The sequence below is a fragment of the Vidua macroura genome, chromosome 23, assembly GCF_024509145.1.
Source record: "Vidua macroura isolate BioBank_ID:100142 chromosome 23, ASM2450914v1, whole genome shotgun sequence".
NCBI classification, from domain to species: domain Eukaryota; kingdom Metazoa; phylum Chordata; class Aves; order Passeriformes; family Viduidae; genus Vidua; species Vidua macroura.
The window spans coordinates 4,566,318-4,586,437 of NC_071593.1; the positions used below are offsets into that span (position 1 = coordinate 4,566,318).

The window sequence follows — 20,120 nt, forward strand, 5'->3', positions numbered from 1 at the left end:
CGTGCAGGCAGATCTGCCCCGGGACCCTCCGCTTTACCGGGCTGCCGGACTTCCCCGCTGCCCTCCGCCAGCCCCGCCGGAGCCGGGAATCGCTCACGGAATAGCGACTCGATGGTGACAGCACGGAAATCGCCCTCTTGTTACCGGGGAGAGAGGCCTCGTGGCAGCGTCTGCACCTACAGGTCCCGTCAATGACCGGAGTGAGCGACTGCCCTTTAGGCAGGTACCGAGGGCCCTGCGGCACCGAGACGGGCACCGGGAGAGGAACCGGGGACGGGCACCGGCGATCGCCCTCCCTCCCGCTATCCCCCGGGAGCGGGTCGGACGGAGTCCTCGGGCACCCACGACACCGCCACAGCCGCCGCTGGGGTACGGAGCGACCGCGCCGGCAAAGACGCCTCAGAGTGCCGGGGCGAAGAACGAGGGGCAACGTGGCCGGAGCGGAGCGCGGCAGAGCAGGTGGGTGCCGGTGGGTGCCGGTCCGTGCTCCCGCCTCGCTCTCTCCCTCAGTCCCTCCCTCCCTCACTCACCCCTCGCCGCCGCCGCCGCCGCCGCCGCCTCCCGGCTCGCGCGCCGCGCTCACGCACGCGCACGCGCCCGGCCTGCGCGAGCGCGGGGAAGGGAGAGGGAGCGGGGGTGGGGGGGAAAAGGGGGGGGCGGTGCCCGCGCGCGTGCGCGGGCGGTCGGACCGCCGGGCCGCCAGGGGGCGCCGCGGCGCGCGGCGCGGGGTGAGAGGTCGGGACGATGGCGGCGGCCTTGGGCGAGGAGGCGCCGGACAACGAGGACTACTACGGGCTGCTCAACGTGCGCCGCGAGGTGCGGCCGCGGGGCCGCGCGGGGCCGGGCGGGGCCGGGCGGGACGGGGTGAGGCGAGAGGAGACCACACCAGACCCTCGTGTGCGTCCGGCGGGAGCGGCGCCCCTGCGGCGTGTCCTCCGCCCGGGCCGGGCTGCGGCTGCTGTCGGCGGCGGGGCGGGAGAGCTCGGCCCGGGCCGCGGGGCTCCCGGTTGAGTGAGAAGGGTGAGCGCCCGCCGAGGCCGAGAAATGCGTGGTTTGCTCCGAATTGCGGCGGTTCGGGCGCTCCTGATGCAACTCCGCGCACGCGGGGCACGCCCGCGCCCCCTCGGGCACGGCTGTGGAGGCTTCCCGAGCGTTTCCAGTTTGGAAACACCCGGGGTTTTTCTGCAAAACGTTTTTCCCGCCAGAAAAAAAAGGAGGTTTGAGAATCCTTGATTTCACTTTTAAGACTAGATGGATATTAATCCGTGCAGGTTTGTTTCAGTGGAATAGTTTGGAACTTATTGGGAGATAACCGCGCTTTTTGTAGTAATTATTAGGCAGATCTACAGAGATCTGGATGTAGGAACTCTGCTGTAGTTTGTTTCAGCAAGTGCAACTGCAGTGTAGATCTGTTACATATATGTGTGTGTGCATAAATATGTATAAAAAGCCCTTCAAGTCCATCAGCCTGGGTGTGGCAGTTGTAGCTGGACAAGGCTCGTACTGAACCGCCACTACTGCGTGCAATAGGATATCCAGACTTGGAAGCGATTCAGTCTCATAGCTTGGAAGAATTCCCTTTGGGACTCCTGTCAGTCCCCGAGCTCCGGGGACAGTCTCCTGTTCCTCGTGTGTAGGAATCTGCTGCGTTCCTGTAGGAACAGCGTGTGATGGTCACACTGTTTGCAGAACTCCCTGATGCTCAGCTCCTTTAAAAAAAAAAATTCAAGCCCTCATCTGGTTCAAAGCCGGCAGGGCCATGCTTGCACATTCCTTGGGAGCTTTCGTAATTCCCCTCCAAAACGTCAGCTGCGTGCAGAGGTTAAAGCAGAGAGGTGGGAACCACGCAAGGGTTGTGACTGCTGGGGAAAGTTTAATGGTTAACTTAGCCAGGCTTCCAGAGCAGGACATTCAGGTTTTGTACAGCAGGGAGCTGGAAACTGAATTAAAGGAGTCAGCAAGGGAGTAATTCCCACAGAGAGGAGCAGGTGCTCTGTTAATTGCCCCTTGCTAATTACCTTGAGCAGTGCTGTCCTGCAGTGGATGTGGTGAACAGCATGTCTGGGTGCTGAGCACAGGGTGATGTGGCAGCTGAGCTTGGAGCTGCAGTGACCCCATGGAGGCAGGATCCTGTGAGCAGGAGTTGCTCTGTGTGTGTGTGTGAATGGTTCATCTTTTAGACATATTAGTCTGCTAAAAACGTGGTGCTGTGTTTGAGACCTTAAATGAGGCCTTTTAATGTTGACCAGAGTTTTGGTAATAAAAATGTAACTTACGTGCAATTATTTGTGACTGCATTTCCTGGCAGAATGAAAATGATGTCAGGGTTTCTGTAGTGGTTTTGAAGAGGCTGTTGCTCATGGAATATTGAACCAATGACCCAAACTACTCAGTGATGATGAAATGCCCAATCTAACATTTTATTGAACATGGCATTTATGAAAAATGAACCTGCTCATTTGTATTATATAATCAATAGCACATTAAACCATTTATCATTAATTTGATTTTAAAATGCCATTTTGGGCCTATATGTTCCCCTGCCTTCCCAGTCCAGTTTAAATTTGATATCCGAGAAAGCACAAGGTAGTAAAAAGAAAAAAACTAATTGTAGCTGTCTTTACTGTCTTGGGACCAGCAAATTTGGCACCTCCCCTTTTGCTGCATCATTTTAAAACATTGACAAACAACAATACAAACATGCAGAAAAAACATTCTGAGCTGTCCTCAAATCCAAATGGATTCTTGGCATTGTGACACAAGCGAGTGTGTTTCTGTGATGGAAACCCTCCTTGCCACAAGTGGGTAAAAAAGATGTCACTTTAAGAAATTACCTTTTAGGAACTTTATTTCCTCAGTGAAAGCTAGGAACCTGTGACAGCTTTGCTTCTTGAAAGGTGTTAACAGTAAATGGAATCTGTGTCTGTAAATCCACTCCTTACTGACTGCACTGGGTCTTGACTGTGGCAGCCCCTGGGGACAGCCTGGACCATCAGGTTTTGGTTATTTTACTCTGGATGTTCCTCCTGGAATGGTTTCCTGTGCCCAGGAACTGTTTCTTGCCTGGACAGTTTGGGAACTGGATGGTTGGGCTCTTTCAAGCTCTGCCTGGGGGAAGTTCTGGTTGATTTTAGCAACTGCACTTCTGAAAAATAGGTGGTAAGCAATCTCTAAGGAATGGGCAGGAACTGCAATGCAAGGGATGTAGCAGGGTAAGGTGAGAGAGGGGAGATTACGGAGACTCTCTAGAGTCCAAAAATAACATTGCTGGGAGATGATAATGGAAGGAGCAGGGGTGTTTCCCTCTTGATTCTGAGAGAGCCATCCATGTCCTTGGGACGAGGCCAGGTCCCATCTGAGGTCCCAGAGTGGTTGCAGTAAAGGACAAGGTTTGTTCTTGATGCCTTTGGTGGCACATTCTTCTCATGGTTATCTGTCTGTGGCTTTGTGGACACGTGATTCACCTGCCTTCTTCACAGCACAACACAGACCCTGCTGGGGAGCAGAATGGGCTACTGGGGAGCAGAATGGGCTACTGGGGAGCACAAGGGAAGTGCTGGGATGACAGCAGAGCCATGGGTTTACATTTCCTACCTTTACAGCTGTGGAAAGTCTGTGCTTTTGGATAGTTGCAGTGTCCTCTTGAGGGTTAAGATTGAAAGATGAGTATAATTTGTTGTACATCTCTGGATTTATGTATTTTTATCTGAGATGACTTTGCTTTTTCTTGCTCTCCTGATTGGGAGGGGATAGTAGTTGCCTGATATAGCTAAAGTCTGAACACGGATGGTGGGGTTTTTATATCATTTTTTGTACCTGGGTATACACTGATGAGCTATTGAGGTCCCTTGTTGCACTACAGATAGAGTGGACAATCCTGGTGTGATAATTGAATATTTTATTAACTTACGTGGTGAAGCAATAATCCGTTCTTGATTTTGGGCCAAAGTAGTGCAGTGTAACAGCTGACTGACTTCCCTTTCAGGACTGATTTGAGAGTGGCCTTTTGGAAATGGCAGGGGCTGTCCTTGAGTTCGTTTTTGGTGGTTTCCACAGGCCTCCCAGGAGGAGCTGAAGGCCGCGTACCGCCGGCTGTGCATGCTGTACCACCCCGACAAGCACCGCGACCCCGAGCTCAAAACCCAGGCTGAGCGGCTCTTCAACCTTGTCCACCAAGCCTATGAAGGTCAGGGGGAGGCTGAGCTTTGCAGAGGGGTCCTGGGAGAGCTGTGTCTTCATGCTTTTTGGAGTTATTTATTATTATAAAGTAATAATTAAATGTACTGATACTTACCAATGCTGTTTCCTGCTTCTGTACCATATGTCAGAGGAGAAATGCCATATAAACGCTGCAGGGAATGAGATGTGGAGTGTCTGTCTTACCTCCTGCATGTTGTAAATGATCTTCTCATCACTTCCCTTACTTCTGAAGACCTCTTCCATAGGAGAATAAAGACTGAAAAGCTTCAGATAGATAATTTCTTATTGTACTGATGAACTACTGCATCCTTGGGTTCTGTTCCCTGTCACCTGGCTTTGGTCTCTATTTCCAGCAAGTTCTTCTGTATGCTCTGACTGAGAGGAGGACAACTGATTCATAGCAGTTAGTTTATTCTTGTGCCAAAGCCCTTTTCAAATACTCTGAATTCAACTGAAATTTACTTTAATCCTGGTGTGCAAGTTGCACCTGGAGTGCAGGTGGATTAGAAGCTGGTAGGAGTCATCCATGTTACAAACCTGGTGCACCCAGTCCTGGAGCTAAAGAGAAACTAAAGCAAAATGCTGAAAACATATTCCCCCATTCAACCTCAAATATGAGTGAATATTTTTTACACCCCTGGTTTTGACTGATAAGCATTTGTTCCTTCCAGTTGGACTGGAACATGTGTGGAGTCTTTCCTGTTGTCCCTAGGTTAGGTGTTAGGACATGTGGAAGCTTTTGCTGGGAGAGCAGGGAAAATCTGACCTTGATGATGTGCAGAACAAAAACTCATAATGCTTCAGTAATTTCATTTTATTATGGTGAGTGGCCTTACATTAGAGGCAGCAGTTTCCCTTTGAAATTTCTGGCTGCTCTTGGCTCTGCCTTGCAATGAACATGGAAATTGATGCTCGTTTAGTACCAAATGTGAGTGTAGTGAGCAAAAATTTTGACATCTTGGAAATGAGCCACTCCACCTCCTCTCTATTTTCTTTTTCTCCTCTTCCATCTCTTAGTATCACACAACAAAAGATTCATTTTATCAGAATTCATAAAAAAAACAATGTCTGCCTGTGACATTTAGCAAGTCCAATAATATTCCACTAGTTCAGACCGAAACTCAATTACCAATATAAGTCTCTTTTTGCCTTACTATACTCCCCCAGCTCCCTGGGGACACATCAGTTTTCCCACAGTCTCAAGAAATACATTATAATGATAAAGCTGGTCTTAGAACCCTGGAGGAGGAAATAGCAATGATTTTTTAATTTATTTTTCCTACACAAAAGTGTGTTATAGGAACTTATGCATTTAAATATGCCTTACCCTTTAGAGACTCTTCCTAATCCTGTGCCTAGTCGTTTTCTAAAGTAACTGTCCTGCAGTCTGCTGTTGTATTTTGTGTTGTCCATTTGTTGGGTGGCATTTTGGGAGGTTAAGATTCTGCACACACCTTTGCCATTACCCCTTATTGATGCTTGGCAAGGTGTGAACTGCCTCGTGGAAATTGGTTTGTTGGTGCTTGGCATGTACCATGTGTGGGGACTAGGTGGGAAAGGATCAGTGGACATGGCTGGTGAGGAAGATCAAAGGAAGCACCACAGAGCTTTGAAAGCCAGACAGAGCTGGATGGTAATCCCAGGGACTGCTCTGGCCAATTTTTCCTAATCTCCATGTATGTTAGAGGGCTTGTGTCACCTTCAAAGAAAGCAGTGTTAGAAACTCCCCCTGCACATTCACTTAGGTGCATGTCTCTTGTTTTAGGAAAAGAAGATGAAAGGAATTGGATTTGTTGCAGGGAAAAGTCAGTATGTCTTTTCAATAAAGCACATGGATGCATCAGAGGGGTTAATGTGCAACTGTAGAACGAGATGTTTCTAGATCTGTGCTTGAATTCCAAATATCGTGAGTGTTTTGGTCTGAAATCTGAGGAGAAGACCAAAAACTGAGTTCTCTCCTCTCTTTTGGTTTCAATTTACAGTGCTTAGTGATCCACAGACCAGAGCCATCTATGACATATATGGGAGGAGAGGACTGGAGATGGAAGGCTGGGAGGTGAGAGAAATTGAGCATGTTGTGGCCAGTGGCCTTGACTAAGCCCACCTTTATCTGCCATTGTTCTATCAGCTGCACTGACACCTGGCTGGTAATAAATGCCTGTTGGTTTGAAGGCATCCTTGGTTAGTTATTTCTGTCTCTCTCTGTCCCTGCTGGAACACCATGATGGATTCTCAAAGAACCCTTTGGTTTTGCACTTGACAAGAGAACAATAAACCTGACATTCAGAGTTCCCTGGAAGGATATTACCATGACAGGCAACATCTTTATCTGAGACAAATGTGTCATTATTGTCCATCTAGTCCCATCTTTTTCATCCAAAACTTGCTTTTTTTCAGCATCAACTAGCTTCTGAGTTTGAAATTACTTTTTCTTCCTGGGCTTTTTGGAGTGGGGTGGAGTGGGTTTTTTTTGTGTTTTTGTTTAGGTTTAGTTTTAGTTGGATTTTATGGGCTTGGAAACAGAACTTGTCCATTCATGTCTGTCCAGCTCTTGAGTCCCTTGCTGGCCTCTGCCAGCCCTAGTTGATTGCACTATGCTGCTTGAAGCAGAATCCTGTGGTATTGGGCCAGGTCAGCACCAAGGTCAAACTTGGAGTCAGTTGCTAGAAATGTGGAGCAGATCCAGGTTGTAGCAGATGCTTTGAAAAACAGATTTTTTAAACTGCTTTTGGCAGACTTGATCTTATTTTGAAGAGCCAAATCCAATACTCTTTCTATCCATTCCAAAACTGGGCCTGTATAAAACCCTCATTCCCTGTCCCATGTCAGGTAAGCAGCTGTGAACCAGCATAGCCTAAAATCACACAACTCTCACAGAATCAATTTACCTCAGGCCAGAGACTTTCAGTTATTTTCATTTTTGTGTCCACACCTGGTAGAGCAGCTAATGGATCGCTGAGGGTAACAACTGCACTGCAGTGTCTTGTAGTTGTGCTTGGACAGCTCTTTGCCCTGGTTTTGTCAAGGGAATGGAAATAACAAAACCATTTTCCTTTCTCTCAAGGCATGGGGTTTTCTCTCATGCCTGCCCTTTGATCTGGCCCGGGTGCTTCGTTCCAAGCTCTGACTATTGAAATTGGTGCAGGGTGGCTTTCAGCAGCCAGGGCGGTGTGTTAGTGTATCCTGCATCCATCCTGACCCCCCAGCACTGCAATGCCCTGAGCAGCCTCTGTCTGGTAATTGTTTGGTTTTCATTTCTTTTTGAGCAGGTTGTGGAACGAAAGAGAACTGCAGCTGAAATCAGGGAAGAATTTGAGCGTTTGCAGAGAGAGAGGGAAGAGAGGAGACTGCAGCAGCGAACTAATCCAAAGGTAAGCAAAGACTTAATCCTGGCCTCAAGAGTGGTCTGTAATTATCACCCGTGTGCAGGGTGTGCTGAGCCTAGGTGAGGGCCTGTAGGAAAGAGCCCCTCAGGTGTCTACACTTGCTGCATGACTCTCTGTCTTTTGCATATGCAGTTTCTCTGCATAATATAGGGTGAACAGCTCATTCTTTGAACAATCCCCTACTGAATATTCTTCTTTTCTTAGTGAAACATGTTGAGACAAAATACCTTTTTCAGCAATTTTCAGAAAATACATCTAACACTGAAATATTTATGATTTCTTTCCAAGTTTACTAAATAAAATGTAACTCACTGCAGTTACCTGACAGGTTTTCCCTTTGGCATTGCTGCAGTGTCACAACAATGCAGGGAGCTATTCAAATGCACCTTGAAAGCAGCAACAATTCTGAGGCATCCCTAAGCCAGCTGGGCAGCAGCACAGTGAGCAAAGTCAATCTGAACAGGGTTGAGGGTCTGCCAGTGTTGTAGTTAGTGCCTGATTTTGGAAAGCATGATCGTGCCCTCAGGATGAGAATCATCCTGGATGCTGTTCCCATCTCAGTCTGTTTGAGCAGCAGACTCTGACCCCGAGTGACTCACCTCAGCTAACCTTGGCTGGTCAGAGGTGCTCAGGAATACCATTGGGATGGCAGAGAAAGATGGACATGGCAAGTGGCCAGGGTATCCATAGCTCAGGCTTGCAGTGTCTTTGCTGGCTCTTGGCTTGATGAGTGTGTGAGGCAAACCTGGGGTTTGTCAGGATGGTCCCTGACTGAAGTTTCAAAGCTTGTTGAATCCCAAAAATCTTGGTACTTATGCAGTGATTAACATTATCCAAGAGCTGCATCTACTATTAACTAAATGAATTCATATATTAGTGTAAAATCACAATGTCTTCTGAGTGGACAGATTAGGATTGCAGTGGTGCTTAGGACTGAATCTTAAGGAAAACATCCATCTAAGTGGAGTTGTAATATTTTGAGACATTCACCTTGGCACCACCTTTGGATCTGCACTGCTCTTAGCAAAGCAATTGGGCTGTACAGATCTCCAGGCTGTGGGTAGTGCATAGACACTACGAACTGGTTTGTACTGGAAGGGTAAACAAGCATAAAGTGTTGTGTGAGTATCTGCTGACAGCTTTATTCCAGGGCAGGAAGAGATTTCTGTGTGCCACAAGCCAGGCAGGGCAAACTATCCCTGCTGGAGGTGCAGGTGAGTGGGGTCAGAGAGATGTTTTTGGAGAGGGGCACGGTTATCTCCCACTCTGCTGCTCCCTGCTTCAGGAATGTGACATTTTCCCTGGGCGCCTCGCCGTGGCTGCGAGCTGCACTGTGAGCCTCAGCCTGTGTCCTGGGATAAAATTAGCCATCTGGGTGTTTACAGCAATTGCAGGCTGGCAGCCGATGGAAATGCCTCTCCAGGCAGTGTTCCCGTGGAATTGGGGAGCACAGCTGTGATCATTTCATACACGAGCACAAGTTATTTTAAAATTTCCAACATTTTGTCGGCTCTGTAAAACAGTTTCACAAAAATAAAGCATTTTAACCAGAAATGTTGAGCAATAACCAGATGTAGGCAATTTGGAGAGTTGAAATTGAGTCTCCTATTTGCTTTTAGAGCTTTGTTTTTGCTTTCAAAGATGCGCAGAAGGGTTGAAAAGTTCATTACTAGGTTTAAGAAGAACCGCTTCCTGTTAGGAGAAATTAAATCCAGTTATTTTCCTGCTGCGGAAGGTCAACATGTAAGGAACACAGGTCCCTCAAGGCAAAGCCTGGCACAACTTCCAGGTATCACCTTCCTGAAGGTAAATCCCTAAGTAAAAAGTAAGGAGGAAGTATATTTTCCTCTGGCAGATCTACAAATTCCATCAGTGAATTCAGTATTCACGGGCTGGCAAATAAAGGTGATTTTCAAAGCTAATGCCAGCTCTGATGGTTCCATAGTGCCACTCGTGCTTCCTGCCCTGCCGAGTGTGGGCACAGTGTGGGCACCACTGACTCCTGAGCAGGCCTTACAGCTCTCTCCTGCTGCCCTTCCCTCGGGGAGGGCTCCTCCATGGTCGGAGCCGGTGGCTGATGGGAGCTGGGAGCAGCAGCAGTCCCCTCCATTATCCGGCAGCAGAGGGGTGCTCTTGTTCTCTGGGAATATTTTTAACTTTACCATCTGCTGCTTTTCCTGTGCTTGTGCCTGAACCAGTTTCCTTGCCAGGATCCACAGATCTCCGAGGGTGACTTCACCTGCTTGGCAGGAGGTGGAGGGTCTGCCCAGGGTCCACCTCTCACCTCAGGGAAAGGCAGAAGAGTAGGAGCTCTGCTAGGGAAGGGGAGACACTCCTTTTCTCTGAACGGATCTTGTGGATTTTCGTGGAGAGGTTCAGGTGTTTTCCATTTTTCCTTGGGAGGAGTATTTGCTGTACAATTCATACACGTGAAAAAGGAAATCCTAGCATTTTGAGTGTGTTTTAGAGAAAGGAGGTGCAATGAAATTCAGGAATGCATGTGGATCTTGGTGCATCTTTCCAAAGGGTGCATCATTGTGGCACCAGTAAGATTGTCTCCAAATGTTTGCTAGCACAGGACTGCACCCTTCCAGGATGGTTAGAGGTTTTCCATTGCTTCCCTGTTCTTTTGGCCTCGTTTCAAGGAACAGCATGGCATAGGAGAGGGCTGAAACTGGAGAAGCTGTAGGATCTGGAGTCACTTGAAGGTGACTTTGCAGATAGTTCCTGAAAGTGCAGAAGCTGGTTGTTGGTGCCACCACCACTCAGCACAATGAATGTAATTGTTCTGAAATTCACCAGCTGCCAAGGGTGGTTAGTAAACAGCTGGGGCACAGCCCCTCTTGCAGGATTCAACTGGAAATAACCACACCTTTCAGTTTTAAAATATTTATCCAATTTTTGCTTCATAAGTAATCAGAAAATAAACACTGAGAAGAGGTTGGGAATCTCCACAGCAAATAGATAGCCTGGGAGCCCAGGCAGAGAAAAGGTTCCAGTCGTGTCAGACTCTGCAATTCTTCCTTTATTTACAGTCCAGCATTTGATTAGATCAAGGAAAAATGCTCCCTCAGACTGAAATAAGGATTTATTCCAGCTATGCTTGGCCTTAGTGTGGGTGGGGTTTGTAGCTACCCAGCTATTGAGTTTCCATATACAAACTGCTCAGAGTTCAGTCTGTGCTTGTGCACAGAGGGGGGGTTTTATTGCAATCCATATGTTTTATAGGACCTGGGATGCTGTCAGATGGGTCCATAGGGAAGGTTTCCAAAGCCTCTTGAAGTTATATGACCCAGACAAGTACCTAATTGTGCTCTTTTCAAAGATACACACTCCTGCAGTTAGTCTGAGGGAGCACAGCAGCAGGTAGCCAGACTATTGTGCTGTGGCCTAGTTTTTTGTAGGAATAAGTTTTTCTATGGTCTGAGAAAGGAAATACTTACCACTTGCTAAAAGTATGTCTTTGTCAAATCTTCATTCTGATCACAAAATATAAACTAGAAAAAGAAATCAAAATATTTTACTAACAAGGTCAATTGCAAGTGAATGATCAGTTCAGTACTAAGTCGGTTTAGGTAACTCATAAGAAGAAGCCTGTAGAGGTTTTCTGACCAAGTTCCATTGAAGAAAATCAATTTCTAGAATATATTACTTCAACTTTTAAATACTGACAGAGCACAGTCAATTGTGGGGAAAGAAGAAATGTGCTGTGTAAAGGTGTTCTACCTGCTTCTTTAATGTGTCACAATAGAAAAATGACCTCCCGGGATTCAGTTTGTACTGAAAAACTCCCTTTTCTCCAGTCTGTTTGATGATTTATATTGCTGCTTTGAAACATTGTAATCATTCACTTCTGTCTTGTGCATTAGGAAATGCATTATAGAGTGGTAAAAGTAATTGCAGAACAATGGAAATCTGCACAAAAATGTAATCATACACCGGGATGGTTCAGCCACTTGTTCTGCGTACGCCAGATGTTTGCTAATGCTAAATGCCTGTTTCACTTGTCATCCCTCAGGGAACAATTAGTGTGGGAATAGATGCCACTGACCTGTTTGATCGCTATGACGAGGAGTATGAAGATGTGCCTGGGAGCAGCTTTCCCCAGATTGAGATAAACAAAATGCACATATCCCAGTCCATCGAGGTGAGGGGGGTGAACACTGCCGTGCGAGCGGGGCGTGAGTGAATGCTGCACCTCAGAACACAGAACACACTGCTCCTGGCTCTCAGCAGGATTTGGGGGGGACACGGTGGCCAGCACAGGTGGGAAGAGGCAGCCTGGGGCCAGCAGAATGGTGGGTTGGCTCTGTAACCTTTGGGCAACCAGTCTGTGGGCTGCAGTGGTCCTGCCCTCCTGGCAGTGGAGATGCCCAGTGCCCAGTTCTCACTGAATGGAATGTGTTCAGTGCATGAAAGCAAATGGCACCCAGTCCTGAGGATGTGCATAAGGAAAAGGATGGGAAGCATTTCCTCTTTCAGAGAGCTGTAGAAATTTAGTCTGCTAGAGAGATGAGAATGGTTTACAGCTCAAGGTCAGGACTTCAAGGTGGTACATTACATTGTCAAAAGTGTCTGGTACTGTAAGAATTATCTGACTTTTTGCCATGCTTGATGTTTGACTACAAAACCATTTAAACTCTGCAGTGGTGATTATGTCCTTGCAGAACATGCACTAAATGTGTGAAATGGGATCAGAGATACTTGAAACAATATATTCCTTTTTCAGGCACCCCTGACTTCAACAGATACAGCAATACTGTCTGGTAACCTTTCCACCCAGAATGGGAATGGAGGGGGATCAATTAATCTTGCACTGAGACGAGTGACATCTGCCAAGGGATGGGGAGAGGTAAGAGTACACCTGTTATGCAGTTTTATATTCAATCTATTACATGGTGTTCTATTTTTTTTGGGGGGGGGAACTTTAGCTGTGGCTCATCTCCCATTTTCTATGTTCTGTAAAATGTAGAAAAATGAATTCTTAAAGGAACTTGAGACAAAGGGAATACTAAACCTTGTTTTTTTCTTATTTTTCCCCTCTCTCCATTTGGCCATGCAATTTGGACTTCACCTGTGCAGACAGAATTGTTACCTAGTCTTTCTCTCTAGTCTTTCTGATTGCTCTGTCTGAAGGCACAGTGCTGCAACCAGGCCTTTTAGGGCAGTGTAGTAGTTGGCCTTTTCTTCCAAAACTGCTTTGCTTGCATGGGAAGAAGTTATGGGGGAAATAGTTTGACCCCCCACCCCCAGCAGATCTGGTCTGAGCAGCTGGAAGGTTCCATGTTGCACCTGCAAGCTGGGCTGTGTTTGAGGTGCTCGTGGCATCACTGGTATAGCTGGAAGCTGCCTGTGCCTTCCTTCTTGCACATGAGTTCCTGCTAGCCTGCTTCCTCAGCTTGGGAGAGTGGGAGTCTTCCTCTTGTTTGAGATGCACACACTGGAGGTTTTTGATTTGCATCAGGATTTTGTGAGGGCAGAGATTTCCTGATTGCATCAGGATTTTTGTGGGAGTATTCTCCACATTCCCTGGAGTGACCAAAGCAGGTGCCAGTAGCAGTCACCTGTAGCTTTACAAAACTGGCTTTGTTTTACCCATGAGGTCCAACTCAACCTTTTCTCCTTCTGAATGCAAAGTTGAAGAAAAGGGAGGGTGCTGAAAGAGGTGGTAAATGTTACTCAGATGTGTAAAACAGCTGTGATGAAAATGGTGCTTATGACATACTTTGTCACTATTGTAAAGGATGTTTTCTTCTAATACTCTGGCACTATGTGTTCCAACAGTTGGAGTTTGGAGCTGGAGACCTTCATGGACCTCTCTTTGGGCTGAAGATATTTCGTAATCTTACACCAAGATGGTAAATATTAGAAAAATGGTTAATATTCCACAATAAGGAACTAAATTACTTGAATTCTCTTCCACATTAATTTTGGATTAATTTTCTGTCCTTTCACTTTACACTTAAGGTCATACTTGTATTGTCAAAATGCCTGCATTCTTTCTGGGTGTTGGTGCCCTCCCTTTTCATATTTCCAGTTTAAGGAAGGTCTGTGTTCCACATCCTTAGACTTGTACTTGATTTTGTCATGACTCATCATAACTGAGGCAGAGCAACAAAATTTTGCTCTGGGAGCAGAACAAAAAATGGGGAACTCTTCTGAGGCTTCCATGTGTGAGAGGGAGTTTCTGACAGCAAAACAGGAGATGATGCATCATATTTTAGGAAAATAATGCCAAATTTGCCACTAGTGTCATGTCTGTTCACAAATGAAGTCTCAGGTTGCAAAGGAGAATACAAGGTAAGGCCTGTGATTGGAGCCACATGTGAGAGCATCATAGGAGCTCGTGTAGATAGATTCCTTCTGTTTACATTTTCAAATTTAGTGGATCTGCCATTCCTTAGAGCTTGTACAGGATTCTTGTTCCCCAGAGGGTGCTTTAGCACTGGTTTTCAGAGCTGATGCTCAAGGATTATTGAGTAGCAGGGCTGCTCTGTGCCAGCAGCCCAGTGTGCTGTTCTGCAGAGACCAGGATGTTATCTGCACAGGGCAGGAAGGGGAAGGCTGGGTGCTTGGGCACAGACAATAAATAAACCAGGGCACAGCCTGCTCTCCTGGGCACTGCTGTGCTCAGGGCAGTCCCAATTAGGTTTTTTTTTTTACTTTTCCCCAAAAGCCTTGAGCATCATGCTTTTTGCAGGATGGTCTCTGGGCACTGACGAATTTTTCACTGACTAATTTTTCCTTTTTTTTTTCTAGTTTCATCACCACAAACTGCGCCCTGCAGTTCTCGTCCCGCGGGGTCCGCCCCGGCCTCACCACGGTCCTGGCCCGCAACCTGGACAAGAACACCATGGGCTACCTGCAGTGGCGGTGGGGCATCCAGTCAGCCATGAACACCAGTATTGTCCGGGACACCAAAACCAGCCACTTCACCGTGGCCATGCAGGTGAGAGCCACAGGCAGGGCAGTGATCCTGCCCCATGGGAGGGAGCACCCTCACCTTCCTGTCCCAGCAGTATTTTGCCTTGGGATTAGAGGCTAAGGAAGCAGTTGGTATGTCTCCTGACAGACCTAATATAGGTAACCAGCTGTTTGGCAGAGCACAGCTCTTGGCATTGTCATAGGTGACGTGGGTCAGCTTAGAGCAGGGTCAGGACAACACGGACAGCAGAGGTTGTAAGTGGAAATCAGTGCTTTGTGTTCTGTGCTTCAAGGTTGAGAAAGGAAACTGGGGGACAGCAGTTCAAGGGTATGTTCTAATACGTTTGTGCCTCTTGTGTTTCAGCTGGGAATCCCCCATTCTTTCATGATGGTCAGTTACCAGCATAAGTTTCAGGATGAGGATCAAACACGAGTGAAAGGTTCTCTCAAGTAAGTGCTCAAGAGGGAATTCGCATTGCTCACAGCCTGAGGACTCTGTCCTCTCCTGCTGCTGTAGGCCTCCAGGTTCCACATAAACCAAATGCTTCTGTGGCCTTTGGGAGCCTGCTTTTCACTCTTTAAATCTGGTAAAGGCTGAAGTGAATGTCTTGGAGGCTTGGCCCTGTGTGCCTCTGCAGTTAAGTGGAACTTATAATACTTGTGTATGATATCTCTGTGTCATCCCCAATAAGAAAGCCAGAAGTTCTTGTTTACTACTTAGCAAGCTGGAAGGTCTCATTTCACCTTGGAGATACTCTGTGAATCTTCCAGAGGTCAACATCTGCTGCAAACAGATGCATTTCCATGCTTTACTTGTTTGGGAATTACAGGATTCAGTGGAGAGAAATTCAAGTGTCTTCTCTGTCTTAACAGTTCTTGGTTCTGTCATTCTAGGGTGGGTTTCTTTGGGACCATAGTGGAGTATGGAGCAGAGAGGAAGATCTCCAGACACAGTGTTTTAGGAGCCACTGTCAGCGTTGGTGTTCCTCAAGGAGTGTCCTTGAAAATCAAGTCAGTTCAAGATCTCAACTCTTTATTGCAGAGGCTGACCATAACCTCCATGATTCTATTTCCAGTATTCAGGTGGGAAGGTCCCAGTCCCAGGTCATTACAGGTGTATTGATACATCACTGGGAGAGGGTGCAGCTGCCCTCAACTCTAATGCAAGCTGTAAGCCCATCATAAGCAGTGGGTGCTTTCCAGTAGTGTGACTCAGAGCCTGAGCCACCTGTCTGTGTGTGTGTGCATCATAATATTCTGAAATACAGCTTAAAGTGACATTTGGAGCACTCTGGTAAGTGAATGGAAGATTTCTGAAAATATTAGTAGAGATGGATTCCATGTGTATTATGCTGTATACAAGTGAATGCTTGAATTATGGAATTACCATAACCTAGTGCAGGTGACTGTACCATTAACAAGCTGCAGTTGACAGAAGGACAGAGCTCATTAAGTGTCCCTGTGCTGTGGTGCACTTGAATTGGGGCCAGCTACAGGTGGGGTGCTGAAGAGCCCAAAGAATTCAGGCCCAAGGAAACTCATGTTTTCTAAAAAAAAATATTGTTACAGACATCAGAAAAATATTCATGTACACCTGCCCTGAAGGTCCATGCCAGTGTTCTAAGCACAGGCCTTCTCTAGAAGCATTTTCTCTTCTTTCATGAGGATGTTTGTCCCTTTTTCTGTTGAAATTAATGACCAAGCAAATTCTCCTAAGATTAAAAAAAGAACTTTAGAATGGTCAGGTACTATCACGAGCTGCTACTTCAAAGTCTGGCTCTGGCTGGTGTCAGCTGCCTTTTCTGCCGTTGGCTTTTTCAGTTTATCAGGCTTTCACATTTTGAGCTCCCCTTGGTTCATCAGCAAGCACTGCTGCTAAGTGTGCTTCATCAAGCACATCCAGCTCTGCTTTTCCTCTTACGGTCCCTCTGCTCTTCTTTGTTGCAGGCTGAATAGGGCCAGCCAGACCTACTTCTTCCCTGTCCATCTAACAGATCAGCTGCTTCCCAGCGCTGTGTTCTATGCCACCGTGGGACCTCTCGTTATCTACTTCGCCATGCACAGGCTGGTCATCAAACCCTACCTCAGGGCACAGAAGGAGAGGTGAGCTTGCACATTCCTGAGGAAGTCTCACGTGGGCTTATTTGTGTGAGGCTGTGGGTCAGTTGTAATTGGGGTGGGTAAGCAGACCCTGCCAGTTTCTGCCTGAATCCCAGCCGTGTATTCCTGATGAGATGTTGCCTTCCTTCTGCCAGAGAGCTGGAGAAACAGCGGGAGAGCACAGCCAGCGACATCCTACAGAAGAAGCAGGAGGCTGAAGCTGCAGTGAGTCTTTCTTGTAACTCAGTCCCCTAAGTGAAAGGAAACTCTTTTCACTCTGGACCATTCTCCTTTGGCCACAGTGTCTGACCCTGCGTGATTTCTGCTCTGCCACTTGTGTCGTGACAGGTCCGGTTAATGCAGGAGTCAGTCCGAAGGATAATTGAAGCAGAGGAGGCCAGAATGGGTAAAGATTATGATATCATTTACTTGTTCTATAAATCTGGAGAGAAGAAGGAACAATGCAAAGGTGTTTTTTCTTCATTCCCACTCCTGATGAAGTGCAGTGTAGTTGCTGCTGAGCACGTAGTGGGGGAGCCCCAGTATGACTCAGCTCCAGGTGCCTGAGCTTAGGAGGGATCACAGAATATTATCTTGGGACAAGGTGTGAAGTGGATCAACAGACTGAAGACAACAGTCTGGATTCACCTCTTCCCCAGAGAGAGGTGTGTCTATAAATAGGTGCAAAAGTTGTAGTCTGAAGTTCAGCTTTCACTGATTTCTCCCTTACGTGGTTTGCTCCTAGATCGGAGTGGGAATCTCATCTCTTATGGTTACTAGCAATTTTCCATAGAATGTTCCAAAATGAACTGAAATCCACTTGGACTGTCACATCAGTGTGGCACCAGGGTCCTGTCACTCCATTCTAGTGCTGAAGGTTGATAACAAGCACCCAAGTAAAAACGTTGTTCTTTTTTGGGAAGTGTGGGTCCAGGCTAGGAGAATTAAATCTCACTGAAAGCAAGAGAAAATGCTGGGGTGGTCTTTTTGTCAATGGAAACCTTCCATCACAGTTGTGATTTCCTGGGAAATGCAGGTCTGATTGTAGTGAATGCCTGGTATGGGAAGTTTGTTAACGACAACAGCAGGAAGAATGAGAAGGTGAAGGTTATAGATGTGACTGTGCCTCTGCAGTGCTTGGTGAAGGATTCTAAACTCATCCTTACAGAGGCCTCCAAGGTACGTAGATGTTCTGTCAAAGCCCAGATTCAGGGACTCAAATGTGTGGCCCAGAATTTTGTTTGAACCATGTGGTGTCCTGCCAGGGGATCTCTCCAGTGGCTCTGGATCAATTCACAGATGCCATTTACATACCAAGTATTACAAACTTCCAGGAACTTCTGTTTCTTCCTCTCCCAGTGCCAGTGGGACAATGGGTGTTACAGACCTTGGGGCTATACACCAGAAACTTCCCAACCCTCTGGTTTACTTTCGTGCACCAAAAACTTGTGGAGATGATTCCCCAGTGTTTCAACTTGCTGGCAGCAAAACTCCTTTGTTTTTTTTATGACACCTTGTCCTTGGCAGTAATAAATGTTTTTGGCCAGCTGGAGAGCTGTGAAAGTCCATTCCCTGATGCTCAGTCTGTCCTCCTCTGATTCAAGGCTGGGCTGCCAGGCTTCTACGACCCCTGTGTGGGTGAGGAGAAGAGTTTGAAAGTGCTTTATCAGTTCCGAGGAGTTCTGCACCAAGTGATGTCAGCTGACAATGAGGCCCTTAGGATACCAAAGCAATGTAAGTAGCACAGAGTGCCCAGCATCTTCCTTGGGGAATCAGTAATGGACTACTTCAGCTCTGTGGTGAAGCACACAGACCTGGGGTTCAGAACTGGGGTTATTGGAATAAGGACTGGCCATGACTTGCTTCTGGACTAAGGTCCAGAAGAACTCAGCAGCAGCTCTGCAGCTGTTTGTACCAGCTAGTCTGTGTCTCTAACTGGGGCTGGAAGGAGAGGCCTCCCACAGGTGCCAGTGTCCTTTTGTTCAGTTTGCTGCACTGGGTGGCCATTTGGGGACTGAATTTAATGTATGAAGGCCTGAGTCAGATTTCTTTCTTGTCCCCATTTATCTTACCTGCCAAAATATTTTCCCTGCTGGAAGAGATCTGTGAAACTAGTGCTTGTGGCAACTTTTACTGGCGCTCCTGTGGGTCTGGTGGGTTGGCTCAAGGGCACAGACCTTTGTTTGCTCTAGACCAGCTCCCTGCCCAGTGTGAGCAGCACATCCAACTGACAGAGCTTCCAGAAGTGCATTGGAGGCTCATTTGAGTTGTGTCTAATTAGCGGCCAGAAGTGTTCCTGCCTGTCCTTGGAACAATGGTGGGCTCCAGCGTGTGTCCATTCCTTGTTCTCCCTGACAGCTCACAGGATCGATGCCGATGGCTAATCCGGGGAACACGCATCTCTCACGGTACCTGGGTCAACGGAAACTGCAAAACCTCCCCCGGACGCTGCGAGTTTGAACAGAGACTCTTTTTATTTTTACTGTCTGTATAGCAGGCGGTGTCCTGCCGGTTCTGTTAGGGACAAAAGGACAGACCCTGCTGCTCCAGGCGGCTCCCAGGCAATATCTGAGTTGTGGCTCGGTACCCAATAAAGCAGCGTGACTCTGAGTGCACAGTGCTTTCTGCCGAGGGGCTGAGCGGGCACCCTGCTCCCAGCTGGCCACGGCCCGTTCCTGCACTCACACCTCTCTCCTGGCACTCAGCAGGGATGAAGGCCTGTTGTTCTCACTTCTCCACGTACTTCCTGGGGTAGGTAACACACCTTCTTCCTTCTCATCAGGGGAATTTCAGTTCTCTGGCCACCTCCTGGAAGTCCCCTGTGCAAATATTTTGGAGAGAGGTCAGTGATTGTTTCAGTCTCAAATCTGTGTTTGAAATGCACTTGTTACGAAAAGTATGTGCTTAAGTATGAAAGAATTTGCCTTTTGAAGTAACATGGACCTCTTCAGCACCCATCTGTCCAGATGCTCATTTCCAACACTGCTCTTCCAGACAAGGACACGGTGTATCACAGTTTTATTAATACTTCTGCCACCCACAACCATGTATTGTCAAGGATTTCCAGAAAAGAGGAAAGTGAGGGAGAAGGACAGCAATTAATTTCAATTGATTCTGATGCTGCGACTATCTCTTCACATCTAATTTATTTCTAGCAAAAATAAATGTAGTTCATAAAGTAAACCATACCAAAGTGAGGAGAGAGGCCAAATGAATAAAGAGCTGAAAATGTAACACTCATCTGCCCTTTCTGAAAAGCAGCAGTTATGGCATAGATCCATTGGCTTTTTCTTGCCTAGAAGCCCTGCCCTGCAGAAGGGCAGTCCTGGGCTGGTGATACAGCAGCTGGAAACAGCACCTTGTAGAATCTGCTACACACTGGGCACATCAGCACATCTGAGGCTTTTGCAGACAGACAAGGAATCGTGGTGGCTGTTCCTTGATCTTAATTTTGCTCTGGCTAAGTAGAGACCAGCCTTCATTGCTCATGGGTGAAAGCAGAGGGGAAAA

General features: G+C 47.2%; 1 protein-coding gene across 3 annotated transcripts; it reads left to right on the forward strand.

Moving 5' to 3' along the window:
• The first annotated feature begins 711 nt into the window (after nucleotides 1-711).
• On the forward strand, nucleotides 712-19,220 carry DNAJC11 (DnaJ heat shock protein family (Hsp40) member C11). Of its 3 annotated transcripts, none has more exons than XM_053997336.1 (16): nucleotides 712-816; nucleotides 4,057-4,186; nucleotides 6,183-6,256; nucleotides 7,470-7,571; nucleotides 11,605-11,733; nucleotides 12,316-12,438; nucleotides 13,371-13,444; nucleotides 14,346-14,535; nucleotides 14,875-14,960; nucleotides 15,405-15,521; nucleotides 16,458-16,613; nucleotides 16,766-16,835; nucleotides 16,959-17,016; nucleotides 17,647-17,789; nucleotides 18,215-18,344; nucleotides 18,969-19,220. In XM_053997336.1, the coding sequence occupies exons 1-16, from the start codon at nucleotides 745-747 to the stop codon at nucleotides 18,992-18,994; spliced, it is 1,680 nt and encodes a 559-aa protein (XP_053853311.1). In that variant the 5' UTR covers nucleotides 712-744; the 3' UTR covers nucleotides 18,995-19,220. The 3 variants fall into 3 exon arrangements, with proteins under 3 accessions (XP_053853311.1, XP_053853312.1, XP_053853313.1); XM_053997337.1 differs by lacking the exon at nucleotides 712-816 and adding an exon at nucleotides 846-1,020; XM_053997338.1 differs by lacking the exon at nucleotides 712-816 and adding an exon at nucleotides 1,192-1,271.
• Nucleotides 19,221-20,120: the final 900 nt, after the last annotated feature.

Bases quoted from the DNA above. Each gene is read 5' to 3' on its own strand.
- DNAJC11 (XM_053997336.1), top strand. From the start codon at position 745: ATGGCGGCGGCCTTGGGCGAGGAGGCGCCGGACAACGAGGACTACTAC. The intron at 14,536-14,874 runs GTGAGAGCCACA...CTTGTGTTTCAG, and splicing joins ACTTCACCGTGGCCATGCAG to CTGGGAATCCCCCATTCTTT. The intron at 16,614-16,765 runs GTGAGCTTGCAC...TCCTTCTGCCAG, and splicing joins CTCAGGGCACAGAAGGAGAG to AGAGCTGGAGAAACAGCGGG.